A 12,731-nucleotide genomic window follows, 5' to 3' on the forward strand; every position below is an offset into this window, starting at 1 on the left:
ATTTGTAAATACTGAAGAAAAGTACTCATTCAAGACTTCTCCTATCTCTTCAGCCTCCACACGCAACTTCCCACTTCTATCCTTGACTGGACCTATTCCTACCCTAGTCATTCTTTTATTCCTGTCATACCTATAGAAAGCCTTAGGGTTTTCCCTAATCCTACCAACTAAGGACTTTTCATGTCCCCTCCTTGCTGCTCTTAGCTCTCTCTTCAGGTCCTTCCTGGCTACCTTATAACTCTCAATCGCCCCAATTGAACCTTCACGCCTCATCTTTACATAGGCCGCCCTCTTCCATTTAACAAGGGATTCAAATTCCTTATTAGACCACGGCTCCCTCACACGACCCTTTCCTCCCTGCCTGAAATAAATAGAGTGGAGGGTTTTTATAGTGGTGGTGTCCCTACCACTGAGCTAGGAGATCTGGGTTCAAGTCCCACCTGCTCCAGAGCTGTGGAATATTGTCTCTGAACAGGTTGCTTAGAAGATATGAAAATGTAAGGTGGGAGCAGAGATAGATCCTACTAAGACACCAGAGTCATAGAGATGTACAGCACGAAAACAGACCCTTTGGTTAAACCCATCCATGATGACCAGATTCTCTAATTTAATCTAGTCTCATTGTCTATTCTATTCATGCCCCTCATGATTTTATAAAGATCTCTGAGGTCACCCCTCAGCCTACGACGCTCCAGGGAAAAAAAGGAGTGCATGAATGAACGGGAAGACAAGCCATTACAGGATATTTTCTAGTTAGAACTGGATAGATAAGAATGGAACAAAATTAGGGCAGTCACAGGAAGCTGCACAGGAGGGAGAAACTACAAAGCGGAGTGATCATAGTGTTTTTAGTGACATCCCACCATTCCTTGTAAAGCACTCCAACATGTTACTTTTGAGAAGAAATACATTAATGTATGTGTTATTGTATCAATCCCCATCAGGTACACAGAATGACAATTTTAGAAGCAAATGTCTTACCTGTGGAAAAATATTTCATCCACTGGGATCTGGCTCTCTTCACATTCAATAAACTTCTGACTATTCACTGTAAACGTTATAAACCAAATCAATGTTAAGAAGTCTGTTAAGTCCCATTTTAGATTTAATCCTATGAAGTAAGGATTTAAGTTTTATATTAAAAGAGGACTCATTTGCCATCTTTGAATGAAGTATGATTTAAAGAGGTAGCAATGAATTTAAAGATGTGACAATAGATGAAATATTAGATTGCAAATCTGCTTACTCAATGCAGAACCATATTTAACCCATAAGATTTGCTTAAATTCATCTTAGTTCAATTAGGTAGCTGACTATATTTTCTACATTATTTTGTTGAATTCCAAAGTACTTCCAAACATCTCATTAATTTTCTCCATAAGCAAGTATGACAAACCCTAACTTATAAACAAAAATCTACAAGTCACTATTGAAAAATATGATTCAGCAGGAGTTATGAAAGTATTACTGATAGGACTTGATTGTGATCTTCAACAAATACTTTTCCATGCTCTTTCCTCATGTCCACAATTCACCAAACCCACAGTTAAAGTACTGTGAATAATGTTCTCTTCCTAATGGTGGGGAAATTTCAACCATCTTCTGCCACCATACATAAATCGTCATTTTTTATATTCCACAGCTATGATCAGCTAACTCAGTACAGACCAGTGACTTCTTTGATCTGTATCACTCAATATCACATCATAGTGCACGTAACTAACAAGTTTTGGGAAGGCTAGTTGTGAATTCAATAATAGCAACAAGATTTAATTAATAGAAAACATTGGAACCCATTCCAAACCTGAACTATAATACATGGTTTATACAATCATGATTGTGTAAAGTCTTTGAATAGATATAGCTGTCATAGGAAAATAAATATACATTTTCAAAATGCAGAAACCCAAACATGGTTAAAGCAAAATTAATCACTGTATTCCAAAGCTGGATATCCTGTTGGTTCATTAATTACCTGGCAGGTTACGCACATCATTCAACAGAAGTTTCCTTTTCGGCTGCATCACTACACTGTCAGTGTTTTCTACAAAACAAAGATGACATTTTGTCAAAAGACTAATCCATGTCAAAGAATGTTATTAAATGTACATATGAAAAGGAAAAAGCCAATGAGGTTACATTCTATACCACCCTGGTGTATCTAATGTGCATAATAATCCACAACCTTGCCTACTATTGCATATGAAGAAAGTGAGATCTGCAGATGCTGGAGATAACAGTTAAGAGTGGGGTGATGGAAAACAACAGGTCAGGCAGCATCCGAGGAGAAGGAGAATCAACGTTTCAGGCTTTGGCCCTTCATCAGGAATACACTATACTGCATATACATTATCCAGACTATAGAACATCTCCTATAGAACATCTCCATTATTTTCCAACATTCATTATCTTGTTATTTTACATATATAATGTCAATAATAATTTTATCCATACTCAGATAACCACAGACAAACAAATTGGCTACTGGACATATTTCCATTCAATGTATAGAAGAGTAATTACACAGGCTGAGGCTAATAGACAAGTCATGTTTGTGCCAGCTCTCAGCAAGAGTAATTATGCTTGACTTCCAAGATACCTGAAGAGAAACATAGGAAATAGTCACATTTGGGTCTACTGCCCTTTATCTTAGCAACGGAACTTAATGTCCATATTACAGAAGATTAACAAAACATTGTTTTCACACAGAAGAATCATGTTTATATACTGCTTTTCACACCACAATGTCTCAAAACAATGATAATGACTACAAAAACTTGAGTTTTTTTTGTACTGTCACTTGAGGGATATCGGCTAGAACACCAGCAATAACCCCCCTTAATCATCTTCAAGACACTGCCACGCAATTATTTACATGCAGTAGAGCAGGCAGATGGGGCCTCAAGCTTGATGTTTCATCCAAACAATGGCACCTCCAATACTGCTATGCTCTCTCAGTATTGCACACGAGTATCAATCTTGATTTTCCTTTTTTTGCTCAGATCTTGAAGTAGGACTGGAATCCAGAACCTTGTGAGTGACTCAGAGGAAAGCATGCTACCAACGACACCACAGTTAACACATAACTAGATTCAAATCCAATAATGTATGTTTTGCTCGAGAAAATGAAATCAAAAGCAATTATAGCAATCACAACACTTTAGGATCTAAGTCTCAAAAGCCAAAAGCACTGGCTTAATCACTATGCTTCATCTTTTGTGCACATATATTCATTTATAAATTAAACAAAAAAATCTCATGTTCATTTGATTATTAAAAAATGAAAAACCATCCTCGTGTTGCGCAACATTCATAATCGGGGGTGGGGTGGGGATTTACTGGTCTTTTTCTGAATCAACAAATTAAGATTAAGGATTTCTATTCTACATGTATTTTGTGAATGTACAAATCAACAATTCATGATTTTCCTGCCAATGCTGAGTGAGGTCAACTCTCTCAAATAAATTACAGACCAAAAATATGTTGGTTCCTCTATTTTAATTACTACCACTGTCTTTGAAGAGCTGGGAGTCACACCTTAAATGATGAACTGATGTATGTCTTGGTTTAGTAAATGCCTCTTTCAATAAAAATTGGCATCATTTTTTAATGTCATCCCAGATCAAACAACACAAAGACACAATATTCCATTTTATTAATTTATGAGTGATGGGCTGTTTTACAATGAGACTTTAAATATAAGCTGAAATGGGGCAGAGTTTTATTCTTGTTTGTTCTACGATCTTTTAAGTTGAAATACATTGGACACTGAATGACTTTCTACATTCTTAAGACTGTAGATTAGAACTTTAACTGAAACTGATCAGATTTAATCAGAATTGTAGATTAAATTGATTTTAAAAATTATACAGTACAAATACTGATAGCAGTCTGAATATGTATTTTGTCTTATGGGTATTTTGTATGATTTAAAAATACAGGCTTATTTCCACAATTCATTCTGTTTCATCAACACGAATCCGCTATAACACAACTGACCAATTGGGGACACTTTCTACACTGCAAACTTTTAAAATGGGTTTTGGCTGTAACGCGATTACAGCACCAACACTTTTAAGCGCTGTTTCTAAAGCACAATTTTTCTATAGCGCAGGGTTGCATAAGAAAGCAACCATCACGTTATGGTAGAACTGACTGTATTTTGTAAAGTGTACGATCACAGATTTGTAGTAACTAATGGGCTCCAACAAAAAAATTAGAATAGATTTACCAATACTTATACAAAACAGAAGAAGTGCACTACCACTGAAAGGAAATGCACATATCCATTATTACTACTATATATACAAATTGGCATAGAATACTCAATTTTTGATGCTTACTATTTGATCTGATTTTGACAGTTTATTTTAGGTCTTTTTTTCCCAATTGTAGCTTTCATTCCAGATGTTGAACGAACATTGCATTATATGTCACAATCTTTGAATCACACATTTGAGGGATTTTTCTTTCAGAAAATACTCTCAGAATAACATGGGAGATGTATAAATTTTGCAATGACGTATGAAATGCTAGGTTTTTAAAAATAAACAATAACAAAGATAGAGCTTACCTTTGCCTTTGTGTTGTTTTGGATTTCTGTACACAAAACGATCAAGAAATCTCATTAATGTAAAGTCCTGTAGAGGGTCCCCAGGATACTGGATGTGGTCACCCTACCAGAAACCATACAGACAACAAGTTTACTTTTACCAACTCACAACAGATACCACTTTTCTAAATCCAATGAAGTTTTTAAAGTAACAAGTAGGCGATTTTCATAAAACTTGGTTTAAAGTTAAAACTGACACCTGATAAAGTATAATTTACAAAGAGGTTCAAGGAAGAAAAGATCTAATATTTCTATACAAATCTGTGGGAAAGGAAAAATGGAGAAATTACAATTGCTAGTAATGCTTTTGGACTAGACAGGACACATTTTCCAAAACTCTTATTCCTTGCTGCTATCCAGTGATCTTGAACTAGACTACAGGATGATGCCCTGCAGGATATAATAACTTGCCAATACCCAGATAATAATAGTCTTTTGGGAATTCAGCAACAGCTTCGTCAACCTATGATACTGTACCTCAAAGTAAAAATAAAATTGAAGTGAAGAAATATTGATGTGACAAATCAGCCCAATGTAATTTTGAAATAAAATTCCTAATTTAAAACTAAGTCACTCAATAACAAATTTGTTGGCACAAAGGTGGAAAAAGATACAAGGAAAACCATAAACTTCACAAGAGATTTATCTGTCTTACCTGCAGGATAGTTGTTGCAAAGAGTGTCACAGATGGGTGGAAATGTTCACTTAGCTGGGAAATAACACCAAAGAAAAATAAATGTTAGTACAAACTTTACATAGATCTTGAAAACATTTTACTGTTCATGCACATTTAGAATCAGCTTTCCCAACTTTAAATAAAACACATTTATAATTCCCACAAGGAGAAACAAACTTTTTGTATCTAGCCGGTCAATTTCCCCAAGGTGCTTGTATGTTTCAATAAGGTCATCTCTCATTCTAAATTCCAATGAATACAGGACCAATCTACACAACCTCTCACAAGAAAGGCCCTCTATACCTGGTGTCAGCCTAGTGAAACCTTTCTGGACTACCTCCAATGACAGTATATATTTCCTTGGGTAAGGGGGCCCAAAGCTGTTCACAATATTCAAGCAAGATCTGACTAATGACTTTGGTAGTTTTAGCAAAACGTTTATACTCCATTCCCACTGAAATAAAGGGCACACTCCATTTGCCTTCACTATTATCTGCTGAACTTGAGTGGTAGCATTTTGAGATTCATGAACAAGGACTCCCAAATCCCTGTGTCACAGCTTGCTGCAGACTTTCTCCATTTAAATAATATTCAGCTCCTCTATTCTTCCTACTAAAGTTCACAACCTCACATTTTATCTGCCAAGTTTTTAGCTTTTCTATATCCTTCTGCAGATTGTGTCATCCTCACCACTTGCCTTCCCACCTATTTTTGTGTCACTGAAAACTTGGCAACAGTCTGTTCATTTTTCTCATCAAAGTCATGAATATATTTTGTAAATAATTATGGCCCCAACATTGATCCCTGCAGCACACCATCAGTTACAGTTTGACATCCTGAAATGCCCTTAACTGAGGTCTCTTTTTTTTTATATAGATATTTTTATTAGAAATTTAACATTTTTACAAGTTTACAAAAATAAACAAAACTCTCAAACATTGATATACAATTAAATCTTAAATATATAATAGCCAAAATTTAACAAAAGAAAAATACTGAGAAAGAAAACAAAACTCAACTAACTACTAATCTAACCTACAACTAACCAGAGTGTATATTTAAGTCTCTTACATTATTCAAATAAGAGAAAGAGGAAAAAAAAAACGGATAACATAGAAATTGGGTAGTGAGATACATGCTCGAAATGTGTTAACATCAAATGTAACAAAACCCGTATTTGTGCGGGATTCCTCTCCTAAGTTGTCCCGGACCAGCCAGGTTCGTAATCTCAATTAAATAAAAGCCCTTGTTAGGATAGCCGAAATATCTGTATTCATATAATTCAAGAAGGGCTTCCATATTTTAGAAAATAATTCGGTCTTTCGGTGCACCATATTTGTAAGGAAGTCAAGGGGAACACATTCCATAATTAATCTGTGCCAATTTGAAAGTCCAGGAGGGCCCTCAGCCACTCAGTTTACCAAAATATTTTTCCTTGCACAGAAAGAGAGAATAGAAAATAGTCTCTTCCCGTGCATGTCCAGGGAGGGAAAGTTTGAAAAGCCCAAAAGGAGAGATACAGGGTCCACTTTAATTTCCGTTCCTAAAGTTTCTGTCAGGGTACTTGCTACTTTAGTCCAGTATCTACGGATCTTATGACAGGTCCATATAGGATTTTGAAAGGGAAATTCTTCCAAACAAAAATAACAACTCCCCTACTTTTTGAGCTAAATGAAGAAAAAAAGGCCTGATCGAATCCACCCTGTCGTAATTTCAAGTGTTCTTTATCCAACAGGTGTGTCTCCTGTAGGAGAGCTATATCAACTCTTTCTTTCTTAAGATTTGATAATATTTTCTTCCTTTTGACTGGCGAATTACTCCCCTTGACATTCCAGGTGCACCACTTAACCAACTGATCAACCATAATCAACCGGGCAAATCCGAGACCCCTCGGGAGGGGAAACCCTATCCAAAACATCCCGAACATAGAGTATAAAAGGCTCTCTAATACATTCACAAGAGTATAATAAAAAACTATTTCTAAAAAATAAAAAAAAACGTATTTAAATGAGATTTTCCCCCTTGTTCCCAAGGGGTGTCACTTCCTTTCCAGAGGTCCATCGTATCCTCTCCCAACCAAGCCCCACCTTTGACCCAGGCGCTCCTCAATAGGATGAGGAGAATTCAGATATAATACAAAGCTAGAGTTAACAGTGAGCACCCTACCCCCACCCACACCAACATCTGGATATATTTGGTAATGTTAATACCATGTATAAACATATATAACTATAAAATTACAACCTCAACAAATAATAATTAAATATAATAATACAAAATAACAAGGGAAAACAACCCCGCTCCTAGAGACAGAGATAAAATAAAATAAGGTAACCACCTCCCCCCGCCAACATTAACTAAACCCCCCGGCTTATACACACATACATATATATATACACACCCACATACGTACATAGAATAATTTAAAAAAACCCAAGGGGGGAGAAAATCGTTAAATAGAGAACAAATAAATAAATCCCTCTCCCCATCCCCCAAGATAATATTAAACAGTAAGGTAAGAAAAAAGAAAAAGGGGGGGATATAAACCGGAGCGGGGGAAAGGCAAACCAACATTCATTATCTCTTAGATAAATTGTAAGAGAATCCAAAAATTCCTTAGCCTTTTCTGGCGATCCAAAAGTTATACACGGATCCTTCATGGTTAAAGCGTAGCGTCGCTGGGTAGCGTAAGGAGAACTGAATATTTAAGTCCCTTAAACACTTCTTCACCTCATCGAATGCCTTCCTCTTTCGGACCAGAGCTGGGGAAAAGTCTTGGAATAACATGATCTTGGATCCTTTATAGATCATGGCTTGGGAATCTTTTCCAAGATTGCTAGAGGCCTCTAGGAGTATCTGCCTCTCCATATACCTCTGCAGCCGTAACAGGACCAGGCGGGGACGCTGGTTCGAGCCGGGCCCGCGTATTGTGACCCGTTAGGCCCTTTCTACCCTTACCTGGCCTTATCCAGCCTCCAGATTTAAAAGCTGTGGCAGCCACTGCTCGAGAAACGCTGTAAGGTTGCCTTCCTTTTCCCGTTCGGGAAGGCCCAGCAAACAAATATTTTTTCGACGACCTCGATTATCGAGGTCAATGTGGTTCTCTAAGGTCTGGACTCGCTGTTCGAGAGTCCAGACCCGATCCACGGCCGATTGCACTGTAGTTTCGGAGGTCGCGGCCTTTAGCTCCGCCCCTCCGACTCGGCGCTCAATTTCTTTAATGTCTCGGTCGTACTTTTGCAGCACGGCTGAGAGTGAGTCCCATTGACTTCGGGATTCTTCAATGAAAGCATCGATCTTCGCATCCAGTTTAGAGATAATTTCCACGAGGCTCGCCACTGTAAGTAAGTCCCCAGGGGTGGCTATGGACGCCTCTGCTGCAGGTGGAGAGTGTGGGGGAGGGGTTCCTGCTTGCTGAGAGCTGCAGGCTCCCTTCCCTTTAGTCATTTTTACTAAAGATTAGATTGTTTAAATTTAATACTAAGCAACTAATTAAATTAAACAGCTATTTTAAATGATTTGGTGGGGGTGGATGACCCACTTTGCCCAAGTCTTGGGAGGAGCACTGTAGACTCAGACTTGCTGGGTCGCTGCCATCTTGGATCCCCCATCGAGGTCTCCGTCTTTTAATGTAGCCAATCCCTCAACTATCCACGATGATATACAACCTGCATTGTAATGGGTTCTCATCTTATTATGTCACCTAATATATGGTACTTTATCAAACATCTTCTGAAAATCCAAGTATATTATATCCAATGCTTCCCCCTTATCAAATCATGCTTGTTTCCTCCACAAAGAATTCTAGTAAAATTTTCAGGCAATATTTTCCCTTAATAAGTAGAGCATGCTTCTCTACTTATGCATTCAGAAATACATAATATGCTCCACTATTACATCCTTCATAACAGACTCCAAAATTTTCCCAATAACAGAAGTTAAGATATCTACCTTGAAGTTAGCTATTCTTTATCTCCTTCCTTTTCTAAATAAAGGCGTTAACACTGGCAGTTTTCCAATTCTCTCGGACTTTTCCAGAATTTAACGATTCTTGGAAGTCAACTACTAGCTCAACCACTATCTCGGTAGCTACTTCCTCTAGTATGCTAGAATGCATTCTATCAGTCTTTTAGCCCATTTGTTTCCCTCATACTTTTTCTTCTAGTTGCTATTGTAGTTATTGCCTATCTTTTGCCCGCTTGAATATTTAATATTTTTGAATGCTCTAAGGGTCTTCTACTGTGAAGGCTGATCCAAAGTATTTATTCAACTCCTCTGCACATTCCTGTTCCCCCATTAATAGTTCCCTAGACTCAGCTTCTAAGGAGCATGTGTTTACTTTGGCTTTTGTTTTCCTTTTTATATAGTTAAAGAAGCACTTTCTGTCCATCTTTCCCATCATTTTCTTTCTCTTCATTTCATCTTTTGACATTATGGGTAAACTGGAACTGTGTCTGAGGGTTGTCAGCAGTAGATGGAGCAAGGACTTCTGACTTTGGTAGGCCTGGAGCCTGGACTCTGGAACTAAGTGGGCCATCAGTTGTGGAGGTGCCTGGTGTCAGAGTGGGGCTGTGGGAGGCTCAAAGTAGGGACTCGGGGACTAGTTTGCTGTAATGGTGCTTGGCAGGCTGTTGGCTGCTGCAGTGGCGGTGTGCGGAAGAGGTCTCCTGGTTTCAGTAGGCCCATAGCGTGGACTCAGGAACTTGCTAGGATTTCAGTTGTGGCAGTGGCAGTGCCTGGAGCAGGAATTCCTGGCCTTGGGAGCCTGAATTGTGGACTCAGCTGGCTTTGCACAGAAGTTGCAACTCAAATGCGCTTTATTGTGGCAAAAACACTTTATCTTTCCAGATACAGAGGAACCTCAATTATCTGGCATGTGACTAACCGAACAAAATACTCCATGCCAGGGTCCTTCAGATAATCAAGGTTCCTCTGTATATGTGACAATAAATAAATAATCTAATTTGATATTATTTGCAAGTTGGTCCTCAAAGTTTATTTTCTCCATTTTCTTTGGTTGGTGTTTGTTGGCCTTTAAAACTTTTCTAATTCTCTGGCTTATCAATAGCCTTTGCCTACACTACACTAATAGCTATTTGAAGGTCATACATATAGAACAAATCAAACCTCATTCTAAATGTGAAAGAAGCCTAAACTTATTTTTAAGTAAGAGTTCATATTGTAATTACCCTCATGTTAAGTGAACATGTGGAACCTCATTGTGAAACATCATTTTGTTTAATTACATTTAGAGCATAACATATGGTCTCCCCCTAACCTTTCATCACAAAATTACCGAACAGACATACTGACTCAGTTTTATAACTAAAGGTGATCTGAAACTCAAACCGCAAAGACTTGTATTTTGTTGTTGAATAACACAACTGATGCAACTACAATCCTTTTTCATTAGATATAAATCAAATACTCCAAGCTTAAAAAAAATGTATTTTTTATATAAAAAAAGGACAATACCACTACATGCATAACATGTAATATTTACTCAGTATAGACATATTTTACCTTCTTCAATTCCCAGAGGCCAGTGCGATCTGCTCCGCAAGAGAGGGGATTTCTGTGGAATGGGTCATAGTTTCCCAGACACTTATCTAAAACAAAGAGCAGAGCTTGATAATGCTAGCATAATAGTAATTAATGTCAACAAAGCTTATATTCTCGACTTTTTTAAAAAGGATAATTGCATCAAAATTTAGACACCAAGTTCAGTATGTAATATTTTAGGATTTATAATTAAAGGCATTCGGTACAAAAGCAAAGAAATTGTGCTATAACTATTTAAATGATTGGTTAAATGTCTGCTTGATTAGGCCACACCAAGAAGGCAGAGGACACCTCAGTTCAGTGGAGTAAGAAGTTGTGGAAAAGCAGTGTAGCTAGATTGGAAAGATTTCTTTTTAATAATAAAGTAAAGGGAATGGTAGAGATCTGAAATAAAAAAAACAAAATCCTAAAGAAACTCAGCAACTCATGCTGCACCTACGAAGAGAAAAACAGTTCACATAAGACATAGGAGCAGAGGTAGTCATTCCATCGATTAGGTCTACTATGCCATTCATTGATCTGATAGCTGATCTGACAATACTCAACTCCATTTTCTTGCCTTTTCCCCATAACCTGTGGTTCTCTTAGAACATAGAACAGTACAGCTTGGGAACAGGCCCATCAGTCCAAACCAATCCCTTCTGCCTGCCCTTGGTCCATTTCCCTCCATTCCTTGCATATTAATGTGTTTATCAACAGTTCCTTAAACACCCCTAGCGTATCCGCCTCGACCACTACCCCTGGCAGTGCATTCCAAACTCCTACCACACGTTGCTTAAAAGCTTGTCCCTCTCACCTTAAATGCATGTCCCCTAGTATTATTAAGCCCCTACCGATTAAAAAATGTCTATCTCAGCCTTGAATGTATTTAATGACCCAGCCTCGATATTTCTTCGTGGTAAAGAATTCCACAAGTTAACTCCCCTCAGGAGAAAAAAAAATCTTCATTACTGTCTAAAATGGGTGACTCCTAATTCTGAGATTATGCCCCTAAGGTCCTAGACTCCCACACAGGGAAAACAACTCTTTCAAATCTCTGCAAAGTCTTGTATGTTTAGTAAGGCCACCACTCATTTTTCTAAACTCTAGTGAGTACAGACTCCCAATGTACTCAACCCTTTTTCATGAAATAATGCCTCTAGAAATCAATTTAGGGAATCTTGTCTGGACTGCATCCTATGCCAGTATTTCTTACCTTCAATAAAGGGACCAAAACTTGTCATAGTAGGCCGGGTGTGATCTGACCCGTACTTTACATAATGTTAGCAGAACCTCCCTATTTTAAGGTCTTTGAGAGGTAGGCCAGCTGTCTAATTGCCCTCCCTATTACCCACTAAATTTATATGGCCCTCCCTATTACCCACTAAATTTATATGGCAGCTTTCTGTGATTCATGCATAAGCACATCCAAATCCCTCTCTGTCTCAACTTTCTGCATTTCATGAACAAGTATAAGAACTAGGAGCAAGTGTAGGCAATTCAGCTCCTTGAGCCTACTCTGCCAAATGACACCAGCATGGCAGATCTCAGTCCAGCCTCAACCCCACTTTCCTGCCTTCTGTCCATAACTCTTAAATTACTAATTAAAAATCTCTCTCCTCTTTAAACTTACTCAATGTCTCAGCATCCATCATACGCTAAAACAGTGAATTCCACAGATTCACGACCCTTTGAGAAAAGTAATTTCTTCTCATCAGTTTTAAATCTGCTACCCCTTAATACCATGACCTGTCATTCAAGATTACCCACGAGGAAACACTCTATGTCAATCCCCATAGTATCTTATATACATCAATTAGATCTCCCCTTGTCTTTCTAAACTCTAAGGAGTGTAGCCCTAAACTGCTCATTCTCTCTTCAGAAGACAAATCCCCCATTGCT

General features: G+C 37.9%; 2 protein-coding genes across 2 annotated transcripts in view; one reads left to right on the plus strand and one right to left on the minus strand.

Annotated features, from left to right (window-relative positions):
• The window catches only part of LOC122552687 (protein CEBPZOS-like), a 46,111-nt gene that overhangs the window by 15,117 nt on the left and 18,263 nt on the right, over nucleotides 1–12,731 (plus strand). The window lies entirely within an intron of this gene.
• cebpz (CCAAT enhancer binding protein zeta) overlaps nucleotides 1–12,731 on the minus strand; it is a 38,535-nt gene that overhangs the window by 8,402 nt on the left and 17,402 nt on the right. Inside the window, exons 5-9 of the mRNA XM_043695536.1 lie at nucleotides 10,812–10,897; nucleotides 5,268–5,321; nucleotides 4,574–4,676; nucleotides 1,976–2,044; nucleotides 982–1,048 (exon numbers count right to left, since the gene is read on the minus strand). Coding sequence (XP_043551471.1) covers nucleotides 982–1,048; nucleotides 1,976–2,044; nucleotides 4,574–4,676; nucleotides 5,268–5,321; nucleotides 10,812–10,897 — 379 coding nt within the window. The remainder of the gene's footprint in view (nucleotides 1–981; nucleotides 1,049–1,975; nucleotides 2,045–4,573; nucleotides 4,677–5,267; nucleotides 5,322–10,811; nucleotides 10,898–12,731) is intronic.

This window comes from Chiloscyllium plagiosum, chromosome 9 (assembly GCF_004010195.1).
Source record: "Chiloscyllium plagiosum isolate BGI_BamShark_2017 chromosome 9, ASM401019v2, whole genome shotgun sequence".
Taxonomy (NCBI): Eukaryota; Metazoa; Chordata; class Chondrichthyes; order Orectolobiformes; family Hemiscylliidae; genus Chiloscyllium; species Chiloscyllium plagiosum.